Source organism: Nannobrachium achirus (assembly GCF_963921795.1).
Source record: "Nannobrachium achirus genome assembly, chromosome: 10".
NCBI lineage: Eukaryota > Metazoa > Chordata > Actinopteri > Myctophiformes > Myctophidae > Nannobrachium > Nannobrachium achirus.
In genome coordinates, this window is record NC_137819.1 from 19,486,220 (window position 1) to 19,506,495 (window position 20,276).

General features: G+C 45.7%; 1 protein-coding gene across 1 annotated transcript in view; it reads right to left on the minus strand.

Annotated features, from left to right (window-relative positions):
- Positions 1-20,276, minus strand: part of LOC308293340 (receptor-type tyrosine-protein phosphatase U-like) — a gene marked incomplete at both ends in the record, with an annotated part of 255,222 nt that overhangs the window by 4,433 nt on the left and 230,513 nt on the right. The window contains 4 exons of the mRNA XM_080735807.1: positions 1,535-1,692; positions 1,806-1,931; positions 4,374-4,688; positions 5,289-5,438. Coding sequence (XP_080591933.1) covers positions 1,535-1,692; positions 1,806-1,931; positions 4,374-4,688; positions 5,289-5,438 — 749 coding nt within the window. The remainder of the gene's footprint in view (positions 1-1,534; positions 1,693-1,805; positions 1,932-4,373; positions 4,689-5,288; positions 5,439-20,276) is intronic.

Sequence of the window (20,276 nt, forward strand, 5' to 3'; positions counted from 1 at the left end):
TTCCCGCGACATCGCGGGGTTGGCTTTTAATGAGTTAACAAGGCAGCTCTCTTAATGTTATGCGCTCCTCATATGGATATAACATTTATTCCATTGCATTGTAGTGACTTGACTCGAGTGGACTCGGTGGGGGGCGAGTCCAAATCAAATTAGACCGAGACCGAGACGAGTCCAAGTCAAATTAAGGGCGAGACCGAGACGAGACCGAGTCAGTGAAAATTTGGACTTGAGTCCTGACTCGAGACGAGTCATTGACTCGAGTACTACAACACTATCATAGACACATGAAAACCAGAAAAAGTACAAAATTATGGAACCACCTCTTTAACTGTGAGGGTGTAAAGGTCGTGCTACAGTATATAAGTACATGTTTACACTCAAAGTTGATCCAATTGTAGACTATTTTATTGTCTAAAAATGAAATCCACGATAGAAATCCTTTTTCAAAAGTTGTTTTCGCATTACAAATACAAGACTGCACTCTGTCGAGGTGCCAACTTGCGTCTTGTGCACTCGTGGCCATGTATGGCCTACTTGTGTGCCAGCAGAGCGGGCAAGTACTGTTGTCTGTAAATATGTGGGTGGGCAAGTTGACACCTTGGCAGAGTGACGACTTGTTATTTATATATCAGGTCGCACTTGTTGTTGGTGATGTCACCAAGAATGCTCGTCCCCCATCGGCTGTAGATGGTGACATCACCTGTAATGCTGGTCCGTGATTGGCTACGGGCGTAAACAGACAGACACCCGACAAGGACGCCACCGAACGCAATACTTGCGCGCTCTGCTGGCGCAAGTAATGAGTGTGATTTATGGCATGTTAAAAACAACACATTAACAAGGTAACTAGAGATACTGTTCCAACGAAACAGTGTGGGCTCGCATGGAACACCATGTATGGGCATAAAGATCTACCCAACGGGCACTCCAACATGGAACACCATATATGGGCATAAAGATCTGCCCAACGGGTAGTACAACATTACTTCTGAGACTCCTAAATTCAATCCCTCAGATACGGACGGACTGAATGGGTCTCTCTTCCTCTCTCTCCAGACTAATTTCCCATTGGAAATGCATTGGGTGCTTAAAGTTAAATATTTCAAAAACTACAAAAGATTTCTTGTGGGTTGTTATTTATACATTCAATCCCTCAGATACTGAGGGATTGAATGGGTCTCTCTTCCCTCATTGGCTAAAGGCCCTGCCTTTGTACTGTTGGCCAGTTTGAGGAGAATAAACCTTTTTATATAACGATTTGGGAGAACATACTGTATGTGTGCCTGCTTTCAGAGAGCACACAATAAAACTGCTTGAGTCAGAAGTCTTCTCAGACCGTGTCAGCAGACCATTCAGGCGTTAAAGCCACTGTGTGTTTGTGGTATCTCTATGTGTTATTGGTATCTCTATGTGTTATTGGTATCTCTATGTGTTATTGGTATCTCTATGTGTTATTGGTATCTCTATGTGTTATTGGTATCTCTATGTGTTATTGGTATCTCTATGTGTTATTGGTATCAGCACATGGACTCACAGGCAGTGGACGATGGTGCGTCCCTCTCCTCGTTCCTCCTGCCAGTTGTGCACCTGGGCCAGCAGGCTGAGGAAGGCCTTCTTGGAGTCGGGAACGTCACGGTACGGTGACCAACGCAGGAACTGGAAGTGACGCACCACCAGAGGACCTTCCTGAAGCTGGAGGGGGAGGGGAGGGAAGGGGAGAGGGGACATTTCATTGATTAAACGGTGGACTCATCACGCCTTCCATAAAACACATTAAGTTTGGTTTTAACATGCAGGCACGTTACCCGCGTCACGTTCTGGATGCGGAACAGACGTATGATGACGTCATCGTCGGCCGTTCTGGACAGGAGCTCCACCGTCATCGGTCCGAACTGCTCGAGTCCTGGTTCAGGCCAGTACTGAAGACATGGCTGAGAGAGAAAGAGAGAGAGAGAGAGAGAGAGAGAGAGAGAGAGAGAGAGAGAGAGACAGAGACAGAGACAGAAACAGAGAGAGAGAGAGAGAGAGAGAGGAAAAACAGCTAATCAGTGCTGAAGACATGTCAGTGAAGAACAGAACAGAGGGATGAACAAACTAGAGAGAGAACAGAGGACAAGGAGGATGTCACACGGCTAGGGATGGGACGATAAGCGATATTATCATTTATTGTGATAAAAAACGCTAATCGTATCGCGGAGATTTAATTTATCGTGATATCGTCATGCACTGGGATCAATTCAACTTTTATTTGCAGAGCTGCATATCCGCTACCACTTAGACCCTCTATAATTGGTAAAAGGTACATATACTATACATGTGTACCAGAGATTGCGTTAGAGCGGGAATTGCCGGATTTGACCGATTTTGTATGACAAAGACCGGAAAATATAAACCTCATCGGACATAAGGACCGATTGAAAATGACACGGCAGTTCATTAATATCACCGCAAATCCCTCTCTCTCTCTTTCTCAATGTCTCTCTCTCTCTCTCTCTCCCTCATCACTCTCTCTCACATGCACGTTTGGTTGCACAAAAACACACAGGTTAAGCTACACTTTTTCCTGTTAATAATAACCTGTGTGAAATAAGCTGCATTGGGAGGTAAGCGGGAGACACTTTATTGTGAAGGTAAGACAGGAAACGATAGTTGTTGCTGGGTTGGCCCTAGTTGTCGGTTTGTTATGCTGTCGCTAAACTCTGTGAGCTGCATTGGTTTGGAATACGAGCGTGCAGTTTAAGTTATACATGATGAATGGACAGCCAACACAAGTTGTATTATCAGAACAGTTTAGCCTATACATTAATTTGCGAACGGGGGCGCTGGGGGGAGAGAGAAGACAGCAGTCCATTTCAGCGTCATCTTGCAAAGTGCAGTTGTTAACCCATGGGAATTATGGAAGGCACGCAGGACAACTAACAACCCATATAAAACAAACATTGTACACTCGATTGAAGTTCTTTATGAGGAGATGTTATGGAAACTGTACAAGATCACCACCAAAGCCTTTACAACCTTCCCAAAGTTGCATAAGAGAGATGCATGGACGCACTATCGTGACCACTCGACCATACCAGTGAGTAGACTATAATTGATTAATTTCTGGACAGATGAATCTATCAACCTATGAAACATTATATCTTTATTCACTCTCTATCAAATGTCTTTGCCAAAAAATAGCAGATCTACAAGCTCACAACGAGTCACAGTGTGACACGTTGTTGTGAGCTTGTAGATCTTTTTGGCAAATGTTCCGCCCCCGGATAATGGATTTTGATTATCGCGATAACATCGTAAATCGCGATTTCTTGTCACAATAATCATGATATGAAATGTTCGTCCCATCCCTACACACAGCTTGAGGGAGGACAAACAATGATGTCACAGCCCGCCACGAAGCACGGTAACAAGACACCAGTGACAATTAGCACAAAATGACAGTGATTGCTTTCGAATGGCGCCCGTGATCTAAATGAGCGAAACAACACTCGCCCCCTAGTTTTCAATTATTCAACAGCTTAAATCATTAGCATTAGCTCATTATAAATGAATGCGGTAGGGGAACCTTGGCTGTGCCTTCTGGAGGTGATGGAAACAGTTAGTCAGGCGTTGTGCCAAGTGGTGGAAAGAAATTAAATGGAAAAGAAACTTTACTCAAGTGCTGTACCTCTTTTTACTCAACAAGTAAACTAAGTATTTATTCCATCACTTGAGGTTGGTGCACAAGAAGACCACAGCACAGACTCCATTATTAAACACAAAAGTCCCCGGGCCAGAGACTTCAGAACTAAAGGGTAGCATTGACGTTGACATGCTAACAACCTTAGTGGTGACAGCGAGGGAAGGTTGAGTGCTTTATCCGCCACTGATGAAATGCGATGCTCGGCGCTAGAAAAGAGCACTCCAGAGTGCCTTTACAGTGTGTTCCAAATGCATGACAGTTCTCATCGTGACATATGTTGAGAATTTGTAGGCACACTTTATTTTTATTTTGAGCAAGTATCATTCATTCAATTATTAATGATGAATTATTCAATGTGTCAGTATAATATGTAAGGCATTCGTCATGCAATTTTTGAGCGGTGCTCCCGGAAGGAGCTAAGCTCCAACATCTGGCTTTGTCCGGGCTCTGAAGCATGGCTTACATCTTGGCACAAAGCGCTCAAAGTTTGTTGTACGCCCAGGGTCACATTGGCCAAGCTTCACGGGACGCTTAATGAAGTTAACTCATAAATAGCACCGCTCACTTCACACTAGGTTTATATGTTCCAATGTTCAACGCCAACAATAATTTGTATGACAATTAATCATCAATTAAAGTGTCGTGTTTGTGAAAGCCCATCATAGCGAAGCAGTGGTGTGCAGTGTCTCACCCAGGCAGAGTTGGACTGGTTGAGCTGGTTCAACATGACCACCGAGGTGCAGCCGTAGTCGAACACCAGCCTCCAGAAGTCTGTGGTGGTCCCTGGCAGGGGGTGGGGCGTCACCACGAAGGCGGCAGCTCGGTGGAAGCTGTCGGCCAGCGCGGCGTTGATGTAGTCGTTGCCTTGGCCCTCGGGGGAGAGCAGAAAGGCCAGCGAGCGGTCGGGAGGCAGAACGTCCATGCTGCGGTTCTTCTCACGGTTCCTGGGCAGCAGAGAGACGCTGCACTCTTCCATGTCCAGGTGAGGAGTCACCGAGTTCAGCGTCTGAAAGCACAGCACACACACAGAGAGACAGAGGTTAGTACCGGTATGTTGTGTTCACACTGGCACCAGCAAAGCTACAGGCTAGCATTCATTTTCAATGGAAGCCAGCGACATGAAAAATAGATCTATAATCCTGCATAGCATCGTGTTGCAACTTGTAGATGTGCTATTTCTGGTGAATATTCCCCCCAGCATTGGGATGCTGAGGTTAAGTAGTTAACCATTTCTACCTTCTCTCTTCACACAGTTCCGGCTTGTAGTTATTTATTAGTGTGGTTGCCCAACAGGGCAACACATTATAGTCCTGGGGAAACTTTATCTATTACTAGGTTAACCTTTCCAAAACGTTATTGATTAGGGTAACTTTTCCGCTGCCATTGGAAAATGATGATGGAATCAATGGGAATGGGGATCATTAGGAATCAATGGGATAGGGAATCAATAGGAGTGGGAATCAATAGGGAACAATTGGTCGAGCTTCACATGACAGTTGGATGTGATCTGCTGTGCAGAGAGGAACTTTTGATCAAAAGCCTCCTCCTTTTTCCAAGTCAGAATATAGTCACGTCAGCAACCACACTTGCAATTTCTGGAACTTACCTGGAACTCTTCTCTGAGTGGTGTGGTGTTGCTCTGTGAATCCACCTTCAGCATGTCTTTATAGGTCAGAGCAAAGTCATTAACAGGGATGGCCGTCTCTCCACACAGACACGCCTCCAGGATGGCATCGTGGATGAACACATACTGCTCCTAAAAACACACAGAAATCACAAACTTAATACATTCGTTTTTGCTATTCTAAATGCATAATTATTGTTAAAGGTAGGGTAAGTGATACTTTTGGTGTTCTGATAGTAATCATTGCTATAAAGTGTTGGTTCAGTAACAGATTTCTCCCTGTCTCTCCAGCTGAAAATAAATGTTCAGGTCGGTGACAAATTACATTTTCACCCATTTATCAGCTTCATTTTTCATAGTTTTCCATTTCCAATTGTGTCTGCTCATATCTTTGTGTCATCACTTCCAATTTCATCCAATTTTATCCTGATTGGATAGAATTGGTATTTAATAAACATAACTTTTATTTTCTGTTCATTAAAGAGCAGGAGAGACATGGAGACTCCTGTTACTGAACAAACATATCAATGAGCACTATCAGAATACAGAATTTAACACTTATTTTAACCAAGGAGAATCCCATACCCTACCTTTAGCTGCCTATTTGGGTGTAACAATTTGACAACTATATCGTTGTCAAATTGCAGCCCAAAAACTCCAGTCTCAATTACCAGACCCCCCATGTGGCACAAAGCATTGGACTGGGGCATGTCATGCCCGTGACGTAAGACATTTCGCACCTGTTAACCCATTACCAGCCAAATTTAAATATGAATGTGCGCTTATAACGCCAGGAAATAGCTATATTTTATCATAATGATTACACCATTTTCAAAGGCAGGATGATATACCATACCACAAAATGACCACTAGAGCGAGCCATCGTCACACTAAAACGATAGACTGTACAAGCCCCCATGTTAAAACCAAGATTCACAAGATTCAAGGATGGGACGATGATGGGACGATTCGTGCTTGATCGTCTAAAACCACCATCGGTATGGGCACCGGAACGTATACAGATGCCACACAGAAAGTTTCTGAATCAAAATCCGACCTAGTGAAGCTGCGTAAGGGTCGGATGGTTTGCATTGAGCCTAGCAGCTAGCAGAGGCTAATATAAACAGGAAGACCTGGTTTAAAGGTGACGTCATAATCATATCCTTTTTTTTCACGGTTCACGTGTTGATACCATCCGAAGCTAAGCTAACCATTTCGCTCCGTCTATTAACCCAAATAAAAGCTTAAACAATGCTTTTATATAAAAGTCGATTAAAGTCGCTTGGCAGGGAAGTCCATAGTGACATTGTCGACCTAAAAGTCGACCGGCGCTGATCTTGTTAACTTTGAAACACAAAAGCACCAGAAGCACCACGACAATAATAGGCTAAAACTATTCAAAAACAGCCAATCTACAAGTAGGTCATAGCAGCCAAAACATCCTGTAAATCAGTTTTTGCCTAAGAGATGTTGCCTAGAGGGAGTGGCCCAAGTACAGACAACACGGAGACAAGTATATAGTGTTGAAGTGGTTAATAAAGCAATATTTAGCCCTACAGTACACTTCAACATCAATGCCACATGAGGTCAGGCCACCAGCGTGAAAACAGTTGTCTGGTACAAACTAGAAAGGAAGGGAGACCTTTGATAGTCCTGCAGGGGAAATTCATTTTCAGCTTCACCCAGTTGATGGCTACTCAGATTTCTTCTAAATTTGTATCCCACAATTTTGTAACCCATTTTTCACCCAGTGCCAATTGCCTAAGCTGTAGTCCTGGGCCAACCTGGGGAGAGCCCCAAATTGAGCTCATGCTTCCTTCAATGCATGAGTGAGCAGGCCGTTTCTATCAGCGGACAGGGAGGGGTTTCCCCGGTAGGACGTAGCGCGTCGCGTGGAAGGAACATGTTATTCCATTCAGTTCCTTTCCCCTCAATCAGGCTGGCCAGGGGGAGGCAGTATAGAGACCAGGATTGTTGCATGTTTTTTGTGAGGGTACCTACGCCAGGGCAGTGGTTCTTAACCTTTTCAGGCCGTGACACCCAACATAACCATATAGTTTAACTGGGGTTAAACTAGGGGGTTTAACATTAAGTCAATCATCTGGGGACCTCCCTGGGGTTCCCGACCCACAGGCCTAGGGGACACGGGGAGAACATGCAAACTCCTTTCGCCAATCCCACCTAGTGTATGCACTGATGACGCGGAGGATGGTTAGGAGCAAGTAAGTGCCTTGCTCGGGGACACTTTGACACACAGCCGGGGCCTTGATGTGAACCGGTGACCTACTGTTTACCAGACCACTCAGCTAATACTGTAAGTGCGCTCCTTGGAGAGCAAACCTCTGCCAGGAGTACTTGCTGTCTGGCGCAGTAATGTCAAATCTCCACCTCTCTCCATATCAATTGTCTATGCATGGCTATAACTATTGCCTATATATGGTTATGTTTACTCCACGTGGCTCTTGACTGGTCTTCAAGTACTCCAGTCGGAAATATCAGGCTCCTTAGCCCAGTGGAATGTTCATCCCTTAGCCTGGAGGGGTGGTGCAACTATTTTACCACTCATATTTGAATATCGGATATTTTATTCCATTTTCTTTCTATCTCTTCTTCCCAAACTACAAATGAATTTCACCCACTTTTACATCGGTAGACCTGTGGTGTGACAATAAAATGTAAGTAAATCTGACATGAATTCACACAAAAAAAGAAGGGAGAAAATGTGGGTGTCCACCAGGAACAAAATAGGGGACCTTTTCTAATGAAGTAGTGGCACAGGAAGAGGACTTGGGAATTGCCCTCCTTGGATCATCAGATGTCCTGGGGGAGCCATGGGTCATCCAAGCAGCCTGCGTGGCCATGGCACTGAGTTTAACTCATTTTGTGCTCCAGACATGAACGGGTTAAATGTCCAGCGCGCCGTTCGCCTGCTCCGTCCGCGGCCAGTCTCTTATTTTGAAGGCCAGAAGTCGATTGCGCAAACATTTCTTTTTTGACGTCATTCACCGGAAGTGATCATCCTCACATGCGGGTGTAGTAATGGAGGATCGTTGCCTTTCAACTTGTGTTATTATAGCGAGAATCTAATGCCATCCTTGGCTTCAAAAGTGTTTTTTGGAGAAAATGGACATTAAAGATGAGATAGACCGTCGGCCTCCATGTTAAGGAATCACTATTTTGTGCACGTGGATACGCGAGGATGATGAATCGGCGAGTCCAATCGTGCCAGGACTTTCCAACGGACCGTACGGTAAGCTTGCCAGCTTTACTGTATATACAGTATATTTCGCGAGTATCCTCGGGATCGGCACTCCGAGTACTCAAGTATTTTTCACGAGTATTCTCGGGATCGGCTACAAATGGGTTAAAAAGGGCACGGGAGATGATGTGCGTGACCGTGAATCCAGAATGCCTGTACCAAGACCTGTATTCGCCTGATTCTCTCTTCTGATGCAGATCCTCCACTTAGAAATCACTAAGAGCATGACCCTGTAAATGAGGGCATGGTCCTTTTTCACAGCTGAATCCGGTTCAAGACATGTCACCCCTCTTCTCTCTGGGCTTTCCTGTCTCTGTATCTGAAATAAAGCATTACAAAACCTTAATTTGAAGGATGTGGCATATCCAGTGTCATCTCAATCCTCCATACATATGACCAGCTCGCCAATACTTTCTGTACTGCACGCTGCATTCTGTGTGGCAACCATTCAGGAGTGTCAGTAGGGAAGACTGCAGAGTCCATCATTCACAGCCATATAGAACAGACTGACTCTACAGTCGCAGAGAAGATGAGCTTGATATGGCGGAGGTTGGATTTCTACACTTTCAGGTTTTGTTCTATCGAGTTGACCCATGAGCCCAGGTAGGATTTCTTTCAGGCAGGTGGATGGTCTGAGATTTGATAGGTGATAACCTCAGTTTCTTAGCATGCAGCACAAGACAAACCTTGGCACACTCTTTCTGGTCAAGAGCACTTGCCATTTAAACCTTAAATACTTAGTTGACCGGTTTTGAATGTAATGATGTGATTCCTCACAAGATGGTCCCCCTTTAATTATCTGTGGCTCAGGAAGTAGAGCGGGGTGGCCAATGGTCCGTAGGTCGTCGGTTCACATCCCGGCTACTCCTGTCTACATGTCGAAGTGTCCTTGGGCAAGACACTGAACCCTGCGTTGCCTCCAATGGTGTTAGCTTGTCAGTTGTCACCATTGGTGTGTGAATGTGGGAAGTGAGGACGCTGGCGTTGACTGTTCGCCGCTTCACCTCCCAATGTATGAATGAATGGAACATTGTAAGCGCTTTGAGTTCGCAACTTGCTTAGAAAAGCGCTATAAAAATGCAATTCATATCTTCACCTTCCCATACTAGGTCCGCTCCTTCCTTCTGAGGTTCAAGTGGTTAAGCCTTCTGTTCCTTCCATGTCTGAAGGTTATCTTAGGTTAGCAGTGTTTGACGGTTTGACCTGCCTTACTTCTTCCTTTTTTTGTTGGGCTGCAGCTTCCTCCGGTCACCCTGCTTGGTACGTGCAGGGAAGGTAGTGGCTGATGATCCAGTGTTGAAGCCTTGTGTAGGGGTTCCTGGGCTGCCAAAGTTAATAGGTCCTGTGCCAGCATTCTGTCCAAAGTTAGGAGTAAACATCCCATCAAAGTTGAAGCCACCTGTCATCTGTGGTTGCGGGTTATTAGAAAGCGGCGTTTGAAACTGTGTGCCTGGAATGGCAGCACTGAAGTTAAATCCAGAGGCTGGGCCAGCAGGGTTCTGTTGCGCCAAAGGATTACCAAAGAAGGGGGCTGTCTGTGAAGTCTGCGTTTGTATGGCCAGTCCAAAGCTTGGGGTCGTTGACAGAGATGAGGTGCTGTCAAATGCACCGGACCCGAATGCGGGCGCCAGTGCAGTCTGAGTTTGAGTGGCCAACCCAAAGGCTGAGTTTTTTGAAGGAGGTGTGTTGCTGCCAAAATCAAAGGGTGACCTAGATCCAGATGCAGGCTTTGCCGGAATTCCAAATGTGGAGGCTGTAGTCGTTGGGGTGGACCCAAATACAAAAGGAGATGAAGTCGGGGCAGTGGTCGCTGTGGATGCTTCAGAAGATGACTTTCCAAAATGGAGGGCAGGAGCAGCAGATGCAATGGCTGTGCGGTTTTGTTTGCCATTATCCACCTGGCCAAAGGTAAAGGCAGTAGGAGCAGACTGGAAGGTGCTGGTGGTGTTGGAAGGGGTACCAAAAGTAAAGCTGTTACCGGAGGATGCTTGGGTAGCAGGGACAGCTCCAAAGGGAGTTGCCAGGGTTGAGGTGCTGCTCGTCTTGGATGTGGAGCCCCAGGTTCCAAAAGTTGTGACTGTGGGTTGAGGGACAGCGGTGGTACTGGAGGTGGATGTGCCGCTGGGACTGGTCAATAAACCAGTGAACCCACCAAATCCAGGGGTTGTACTGGTGGAGGTGGCTGACGGGGCAGAGGCCACTGCAGCTGGAGCACTGCCAAACAAGGGCTTGAAGGTGGAAACAGAGGGCTTGTTGGTGCCCGCGAATGCCGGTGAGGCGGTAGTGGTGGCTTCAAAGTTAATCTTGTCTCCAGAAGCCTGTAGAGGGTTAGTGGTAGTTGTTGCTGAGTCAGTGTTGGTAACTATGGGAGCAGTGGGAGGTTTGGAGTGGCCAGACACTCCAAACATGCTAGATGTTGCTATGGTGGGGTTGCTGCTGCTGGGAGTCTTGGTGGGAAGGCCCAGCACCGGGCTGAACGTGAGGGTCGGCAGGGTGGGCTGAGAGGTGGAGGCCGAGTCGGGCTGTGGGGCATTCATGGTAGAGTCGGTGTTGGTAACTATGGGAGCAGTGGGAGGTGATGATGTGCAGGAGGCTGAGGAGGTAGGTGTACTTAGATGGCTGCCCATTCCAAACATGCTAGTTATGGTGGGGTTGCTGCTGCTGGGAATCTTGGTGATCAGGCCCTGCACCTGGCTCAAAGCAGAGCTCAGGCTGCAAGCCGGCTGGCCGAGGCCTGGCAAGGTGGGATGAGAGGCTAGGTTCGGCTGTGAGGCTTCCATGGTATTGGAGGTAGGCCGTAGTGTGGAACTACTCAGCTCTGCAGGGGTTGTAAATGCCGGACCTGCCGTGGCATTGACCCCTGCAGTTGGAGTAATGCTTTGCATCCGTGGAGCCTGTTGTCCGTGCAAGAGGGCAGCAGGGGAGTCGGGGGCAGCCACAGTGTGATCTGTGGCAGGGACAGCTAAGAAGGTCGGGGCCGTGCCCACACTGGTGGCTGGGTTGTCTAGGTTGATGACTGGCATGGCTGCTGGGTTGACTACGGGTACGGGTGTTGCCACGTTGCTCAGGATGGAGGCTGTGGGAAGAGGGCTCGCCAGGGGGCTGCTGGATTCTGTGGGGGAGGTAGCCTGAGGTGCTGTCACAGCTGCGGGAGGCTTTTGCTTCTTTGGTTCCGGAGCGGCTTCTTCCAGGTCTTTCTGGATCTTGCTGAAGGCAGCTCTCTTCTCCTGGTCCCAGTCTTCGTTGGTGATGCTGTATCCCAGCTCTAGGGGCGGAAGCAGAGAGATCTGCTCCCCACCATGGCTGGCCACCAGCTGGATCTTGCGCTTCCGCTTGCCTTCGCAGCCGGTCGGGCTTGACGAGACAGCGGAAGGAACCTGAGTGACAGTGCCCACTTCAGAAGTAGTGCGTTCAGTGTCTGCAGCCATCCTGCCTGACGTCTCTGAGGTAGGAGAGCTGGGACAGCTGGGAATTGACACAGGGCTGGAGAGAGGGGAGGCATGCGGCGAGACTCTCTTCCAAAGGAAGCCTTTAGAGGAGCTGTAGGAGCTGTGTATTGGGTTGCGGACTGAGCGATGGCCGCTGACTGAAGAGATGCAAGATTTCTTCATGGCTGGAGCCTCCTTCTCCTCCTCTGCCGTGTAGTTCAAGCTTCGCTTGAGGGTTCCTGGCCCGGTTATAATTTGAGATTGTACTTCATTAGACAGAAATGGCTCATGGGCAATTCTTTCACATGCGTAGCATCTTCTTTTGCTTTCCACTGTAAAGGTTTTGTCATTGTCGTCAAGCGCCTCTCTCTTGTGGCTTTCTTTGAGCCAGGCGTGCCGGACTAAGCCAGACCCACACCTACCGACGACAGAGGATGTGCAAGGTCTCTTCATGGCGGGCTTCTCCGCCATGTAGTCCAAGCCTCGCTTAAGGGTGCCCGGCTTGGGGATGAACTGAGATTGTACTCCGTTTGGCAGAAAGGTCTCAAAGCCAGAAGGTGCGATTCCTTCACTGTCATTGCGTGTTCTTTTGCTTTTCTGCTCCACTGTAAAGGTTTCCCCATCGTCATCAACTGCCTCTCTCTTGCGTCTCTTTGTTTCTAGCACCGCAGGGAGTGTCTCCTTGGAGGAGGGATCTAAGGTGGCCGTCAAGCCGTGGGAGGAGCTTTGGTCTGGCCTGCTGATATTCACCGTAACTGGGCTATCACTGTCATTGCATATTATTTTGCTTTTCTGCTCCACATTAGAGGTCTCGCCATGGTCATCGGCCGCCTCCCTCTTCCGGCTCTTCTCTTTGAGCACAGTTTGAACTGTCTCTTTGGAGCAGGGGTCAGAGGGAGCTTTCAAGCTGTGGGATGTGCTGCGGCCTGGCCTACTGATCTGATTCACTGTAACTGGGCTGGGGAGCACCGGGGAGCTGTAAGAGCCGTACCAATTGTCCAGATGCAGGAACCTTGCAAGTCCCACCGAGGAAGCGCCCATTGACTTCTGCCGAGGGGTGACTTTTCCCGCAGTGCCGGCATGTCCCCCAGACAATGACTGTTTTCTGTTCCGTTGGCTCACTGCACTTTCTTGGGGTTTATCTCGATGATGAACAGATCGAGAACTTCGACGGGTACCAGGACCTTCAGGTTTACTGATGTAGCCCCCCATGAGGATATACACTGGTGGTCTCTCGAGGACTTATGCACCTGAATGTGGGACAATGTGGGCCACTTTGTTGCCACACTTCAGGGTGTCCTTGGCGGTGGTGTGGGAAAGGAGATCCTGTCCGCAGCCCCTAACAGTCAACCGGACTCTGTTATGATGATACCATGCGATACAACGCACTTCCGAGGATAAAGCTGACGTAAAGAACTATATAGTAATATAACTCAAAACTAGATAGATAGTAACGTGAAGTGCTTCTCTCAGGTAGGCAGACAGACTGACAGACTTTCTAAGTTGCGACAGAATTTGTACAATATTCATAATGTGACAGCTCAGTGTGACATCAGAGATGGCAAATGATTACATCACACAATGTTTACATCACTTAAAGGAAAGGGAGGGGTTTGGCCAAGGAAGTTACTAGCAAAAAAGTATAATAATAATCTTGATATACTAGTAAGACGCCTCAGGGGGACATTGGCTAGCTGGCCAGTGATGTATATCGGACCAGTTACCCAATCTCAACAGTGCCTGTTGAGATTGGCAGAACATGCCCATATATGGGCATTACCAAATATGGGCATTCCCAGATATGCCTTTAATATTGCTGACATCGGGACAGGGATCTCCATATATGGGCATAAAACAGACAGGGACATAATTAATTTGCAAGTGTGATCTGGGAATGCCCATATATGGGCATGTTCTGACATCACATTGTCGTATATATGAAAAATGCCCATAAAATATATGGGCATAAAAGGGACATGAAGCCAGAGCTTGATGTCAGAGAGCAAACCCATTCTGTTAAGAGTGGTTCCCCTACATCACAGTGACATCAGAGCATGATGTCAGAGTGATGTCACAGTGACAAGGGAACCAATAGACTGTAAAAATGTGTACTGACTGACTGGAGGAAGGACTGACACAGACAGACGGAGACAAGCTGCGACAATTCTCATGGTATACTGCGACCTTCGGTCGAAATAATGTCATAATACTGACGTCATAATACAACATAACATTTATGTTGTATCACAGACTGGCCACACTTTCTGGCAGAATTATGCACACCAATGTACCTCCTTTCAGTTTTATATAGCACAAGTAGTGTTTGTATATAGTGGGGATTGTTTAAAGTGTGGACGACAAGCGGCCTACAGTAGGCTAAATCTACAGCATCGCTGTGGAGAGATGTCAGGGATATTAATTACCTCTGCTTAACCATGGCCTGGGACCTCAAAGTGGGTACACTTAAGATGTGCCAATATGGCTTCTCGAGTTTGGCCAATTCATTATACTAGAAGCTCGGCCGCCCTTCGGGCGGCCGAGCGTCTAGTCGGCGCCCTGGCCAACTCGGGAACAATGTAAATAGGGAATGAATGCCCCGCCCTTTAATGCAAACCCCATTATACCTGTTGTCATAGGATCCGTTTTGACCATCTGTTTGCGTGTGTCCATTTATGCCCATATATGGAGAGATATGTCTGTCTACGTCCATTTTCTGCCCATATATGGCGGACCTGGTTTGACCATCTGTTTGCCTGTGCCCATTTATGCCCATATATGGAGTTTGCGACCTGGCCAACTCGGGAACGATGTAAATAGGGAATGAATGCCCCACCCTTTAATGCAAACCCCATTATATGGAGATCTCTGTATCTGTCTGTGTCCCTTTTATGCCCATATACTCTATCTGTGTCCATCTTTTATGCCCATATGCCCATATATGGAGATCTCTGTATCTGCCCATATGCCCATATATGGAGATCTCAGTCTGTGTCCCTTTTATGCCCATATATCTGCGTCCATTTTATGCCCATATATGGAGATCTCTGTATCTGCCCATATGCCCATTCTCTGTATCAGTCTGTGTCCCTTTTATGCCCATATACGGAGATATCTGTCATGGAGATCTCAGTCTGTGTCCCTTTTATGCCCATATATCTGTCTGTGTCCCTTTTATGCCCATATACGGAGATATCTGTCGGGTCGAGGCAAGGCCCCTGTATTGCCCATATATGGAGATCTCTGTATCTGCCCATATGCCCATATATGGAGATCTCAGTCTGTCGGGTCGAGGCTAGGACCCTGTATCTGCCTGCAGTGATGTCACAATGACTCAGCGCTTGCGCCCGGCACTGCAGTGATGTCACAATGAGTCAGCGCTTGCGCCGATTTTGCGCCGATTTCCGCATAAGGAGATTTCGAACGTTTCGCGCCGGTTAGGGAAAACCGCGCGTCGGGTCGGGTTGAGGCCCGGCACTGCACTCCGTGCTGCGGCGGGGAACGCGCGTGCCGAATCTGAAGCCGGTGGGACGAACGGTTCTCGAGATACGCGGATTACAAACACACACGCAGAGACTTCTCGCATTTATAGATAGATGTTAACATAAACAAAAAGGCAAGACCAAATAGCCGATCTACATGTTTGTTGACTGGTTATTTTGTAACTGACCCAAGACTGTGCATGGACACGCACACGCACACGCACACGCACGCACACGCACACGCACACACACACACACACACACACACACACACACACACACACACACACACACACACTTCTAATCCATCTTAAAGCTGCTGCATTCAGAACAAACTGGGGCCCCAGTTTACAAAGGACTTTATAGTCGGTCTCTCAGCTAGGTGTTATGAAGTAATGTAGAAAGTAAAGCTTTCATCTCTGGGATTTTCCTAAGCTGGTGTAAACAAAACTGCACAACTGTTCTAACGTGCATATCGATGTCTTACCAAGTGTCACCCAAAAGTAGCATAAATAGCCGATCTACGCGCTCACAATGCTTTGTGTCACGGCTCGCTGTGAGCTTGTTGATATTCATATGCATTTGTTATATTGTTGTTGATGTTCTGACATGTTATCTTGTTATTATAGTAATGTATTATCTGCTTATTGTAAGTCGCTTTGGATTAAAAGCAGCCCCGGACTGGGGGAAAAAAACGGCCCTGGCATTTGAGGTCCTCAACGGCCCTATGTCAAAACCACGCCCACTGAATGAAGACACTTTACATTATTTTTGGACATACAAAAAAAACAACAGTATAATAGTGTTCTAAATATATATATAGAACGAAACAATGTAATTCTGGCCTCGAAAACTAAACAAAATATTTATATGTGATAGACTATATATATATATGTGATAGCCTATATCAAATTCTGGTTGGTAAATAGCTCTGCATGGTTGCATTGTCAAGCTTCTGCATGACTGTATCCTAATTAGATCAATCTAAAATAGCAGGCCCCTAGATGTTTTTTCGTTTATAATATTCCATGCTAATTATTATTGAACCATTGTACATGTTAATATTTCACCAAGGACACTCTTTTCCATCATTTTTACAGCGATCTAGTCTCAGTCAATGTTGCCAAACTCTGTGAGTGAAACAAGCGACCAGGTCTATGAAAACAAACAAACAGTTTCACCACTTGAGCTCTATTACATTAGCTATTTTCTAGAAGAATGTTGAAAGCAAAGGCCAAATAAGCAACTACACTTCAGAAACAAGCCCAAACAAAAGCAACCCGCGACTAGAGACTTTAAAGGAAAACTAGAAGAGAAAATTTCTAAGAAATTTTAAGTGTGCCTGCAGCTCGCTAAGTCTGTGCAACCTTGTGTAGCGGTTGGTGTTAGCATTAGCGTTATTTCATTTGACGCAACCCGCGTGTCTGTATGACAAACGGTTCACGAGATCAAGGGTCACTTCCTGTTTGGTGAGGGGCACTTCCTGTTTGGCGAAATAGGCCCCAATTAAGGTCATGGACGATTAATGAATTAAAGCTGCAAGCAGCGATGACCAGGCCCTCGCAGCTCTACCCACGTCACAAGGCCAGCAGCCAATCAGAAACCAAACAGGAAGTCAGCCATTTCGACTAATTAGTGGCGTTTTGGAGCATTTTTGGCCGTTATCACGGGTCGCACTTTAACGACAGTTTTTTGAGAAAAAATTGTTTTGTGAGAAAAAAAATTTGAGAAAAAAACTTTTTTGAGAAAAAGAAATTTTGAAAAAAAAATTGTGAGAAAAAAAAATCTTGAGAAAAAAAAATGTGAGAAAAAATTTTTTTGAGAAAAAAATAATTTTGAGAAAACAATTTTGAGAAAAAAAAATTTTGAGAAAAAAAAAATTGAGAAAAATTTTTTTTGAGAAAAAAAAAATTAGAGAAAAAAATTGAGAAAAAAATTTTTTTGAGAAAAAAAAAATTTTGAGAAAAAAATTGAGAAAAAAAAAATTTGAGAAAAAAAATTTGAGAAAAAAAGAATTTTGAGAAAGAAAAATTTTGAGAAAAAAAAAATTGAGAAAAAAAATTTGAGAAAAAAAAAATTTGAGAAAAAAAAATTTGAGAAAAAAAAATTTTGAGAAAAAAAAATTTGAGAAAAAAAGAAAAGGTATGACACCAGCCGCAAGTCTGTACGACAAACGGTTCATGAGTTATAGAGGCACTTCCTGTTTGGTGAAGGGCACTTCCTGTTAAAGAGGGGGCGAGGCTTAATCAATTACAGCTCATCCCTATTGGTCGGAAAAAGACCAAAGTTGTGTGAGCATTTTACATTTATATGACGTTGCTAGGCAAAAGTATGGCAGAGTTATGTGGCGCCAAAGTTTCTGGTTTTTTTTCGGAGTCCCCCATTCAAAGTCAATGGAGTTTTTGGGCGTTGTTTTTTGCGAATTACATCGCAATCGTAAAGCGGATCGGAAAGAAAAGTAATAGCACACCATTCCCGGCCGAGCCGCACGTTTTGATGTATATATTGCGGGGGTGGCGTAAATCTTGCGGCAGTTATTACGTGCCGAAATTTCCCCCATTCTAAGTCAATGGGGTTTTTGGGCGTCGTTTTTTGCGAATTACGTCGCCATGGTAACGCGGATCGGAAAGAAAAGTAATAGCACCCCATTCCCGGCCGAGCCGCACGTTTTGATGTATATATTGCGGGGGTGGTGTAAATCGTGCGGCAGTTATTACGCGCCGAAATTTGCCAGAACATGACTTACTGACTTAAGTATGGCGGATTACAATAAGTGTTTTGCTATTGCATAGCAGGCACACTTAACAAGACCAAAGTCGCTTATAATGAGGAAACCTGGCAACACAGCAGTTTAAGGCAGCATGCTCACGTGCATCTCGTCTGAATGCAATCTTCCGTCACCCGACTTTTAATTGCCAAGTTTGCCACTAAATGCCACTGACTGCCTATCTGCCAGGAGTTGGAAAGCGTTTCTTGTAGGCTGTTTTTGGTGAGAAGACACCTCAACACTTAATATACAACATCCTCACACACACCACAGACAAATGTTCAAAACCAGACGGAAATAACTGACAACTGCCTAACTCACATCAAGTTCAAATTCACACGCAAAGACCATGCAGCCAAAACACTATCATTGTAACTAGGGATGCCCAGATCAGGGTTTTTTTGCTCCCGATCCGATACCGATCAAATATTATTGCTTCCGATTCGATCCCGATCTTTCCCGATCCGATCTTTTGGCAAGGCATTAAGAAGAAAAAAAAATTCTATTCATTCTATCACTTGGTTCTCAACCTTTTCAGGCCGTGACCCCCAAAATAATCATATTTTAACTGGGACCCCCGACCCTGAAGAGTTGAGGAAGTATATTTTGTATAACACGGTTCTATTGTGAAAATAGCAGATCTACATGCTCACAACGCCTCGCAACGCGTGGAGTTGTGAGCATGTAGATCGGCTATTTTCACAATTTCTGGCTTTAATATTTGACAATTTGGCCAATGTTTAATTTGTCATTTTAGAGGTATTAAAAAGTCCTTAATTTTTCACTTTCGAAATGTGCAGATACCCTCTATACACTTAAACTTTATGTTGATTTGTTTACTGTTGAGAGAGAAAACAATGTTGCACATTAAGTTAATCATCTGGGGACCCCCCCAAAATAATTTGAGGACCCCCCTGGGGGTCCCGACCCACAGGTTGAGAACCACTGAGCTAGTTGACAGTGCAGAGAGACATAATTGCCTTCCTTTGATCCATTAGCAAGGGGCCAATTACTACTTATTGGCATCAGCTGCCAGCTGTACACAGAGTCTGACACAATCACCTTCCCTCTGCAGTGCTCTGTCTGTCTCATTTCTCCAAAAGCCCTTGAATATGATTGAAAATGATTAAGGATTACTGTGATTATGGTAAGCTTACATTTCATATCGCATTCACCTTACCTGTAACTTTCAGTACTCTGGGAAAATATTTTTTTGAAAAAAAAAAAAAAAAAAAAAAAACTTTTTTTTTTTTTTTCGATTTTTTTCCCCCGATCTCCGATCTTATAAAAACGGCCATATCGGCGGCCGATCCGATCACGTGATCGGGATCGGGCAACACTAATTGTAACACAACGCACACACCAACAGTGCTGGCACTGTGCGTAAATACGCACAGTGGAGAGCTGCACAATACTTGTTTATATCCTACCTTATTGAATGAGCATCCGTCGCAGTGCACGGAGCACAAAACGTGATAAGCGGCCATCGTATGGAATGATACAATCCGAAGCGGGTGGCAGTGCGCTATTCTCCGCGAGACCGCGACCAGGTCGAGATGCAGTCCTTATTCAAACACACACAGAGTCTCTTTTTCCATTGCCATAAAGCTCCGTTTTCATCATCATCATCATCATCACCTATTCCTTCTTGGGCCGCGGCTGTTCCAACGCCACGTTGTTTCGGCGGCCGAGCTTCTAGTAATAATGCACTGTCCTCCACCTCCAGTGTCTGTCCAGCGCCGGGCTCTGATAGCTCCACTTCCCCGAAAATAGGTGACTTGCCTGTGGGTAGACCATCCGATGTAGACAGCACTACTGGCCGGTAGCGACGCCTCCTCGTCCTCGCTGACAAAATAATTATTTTCAGCAGGCTACTGCTGGGCTGCATCTGCCTCCAGATATTTTCGTTTTTTATCTCTTACTTTCTCCGCAGTTTGCACGCACGGCTTAACACTGGTCCCATCTTCTATTAACGTAGATCCCGCCACCATTTTTTGAAAGGGTTACGTTGACGTACGGAGCAAACCACTTGAGCAG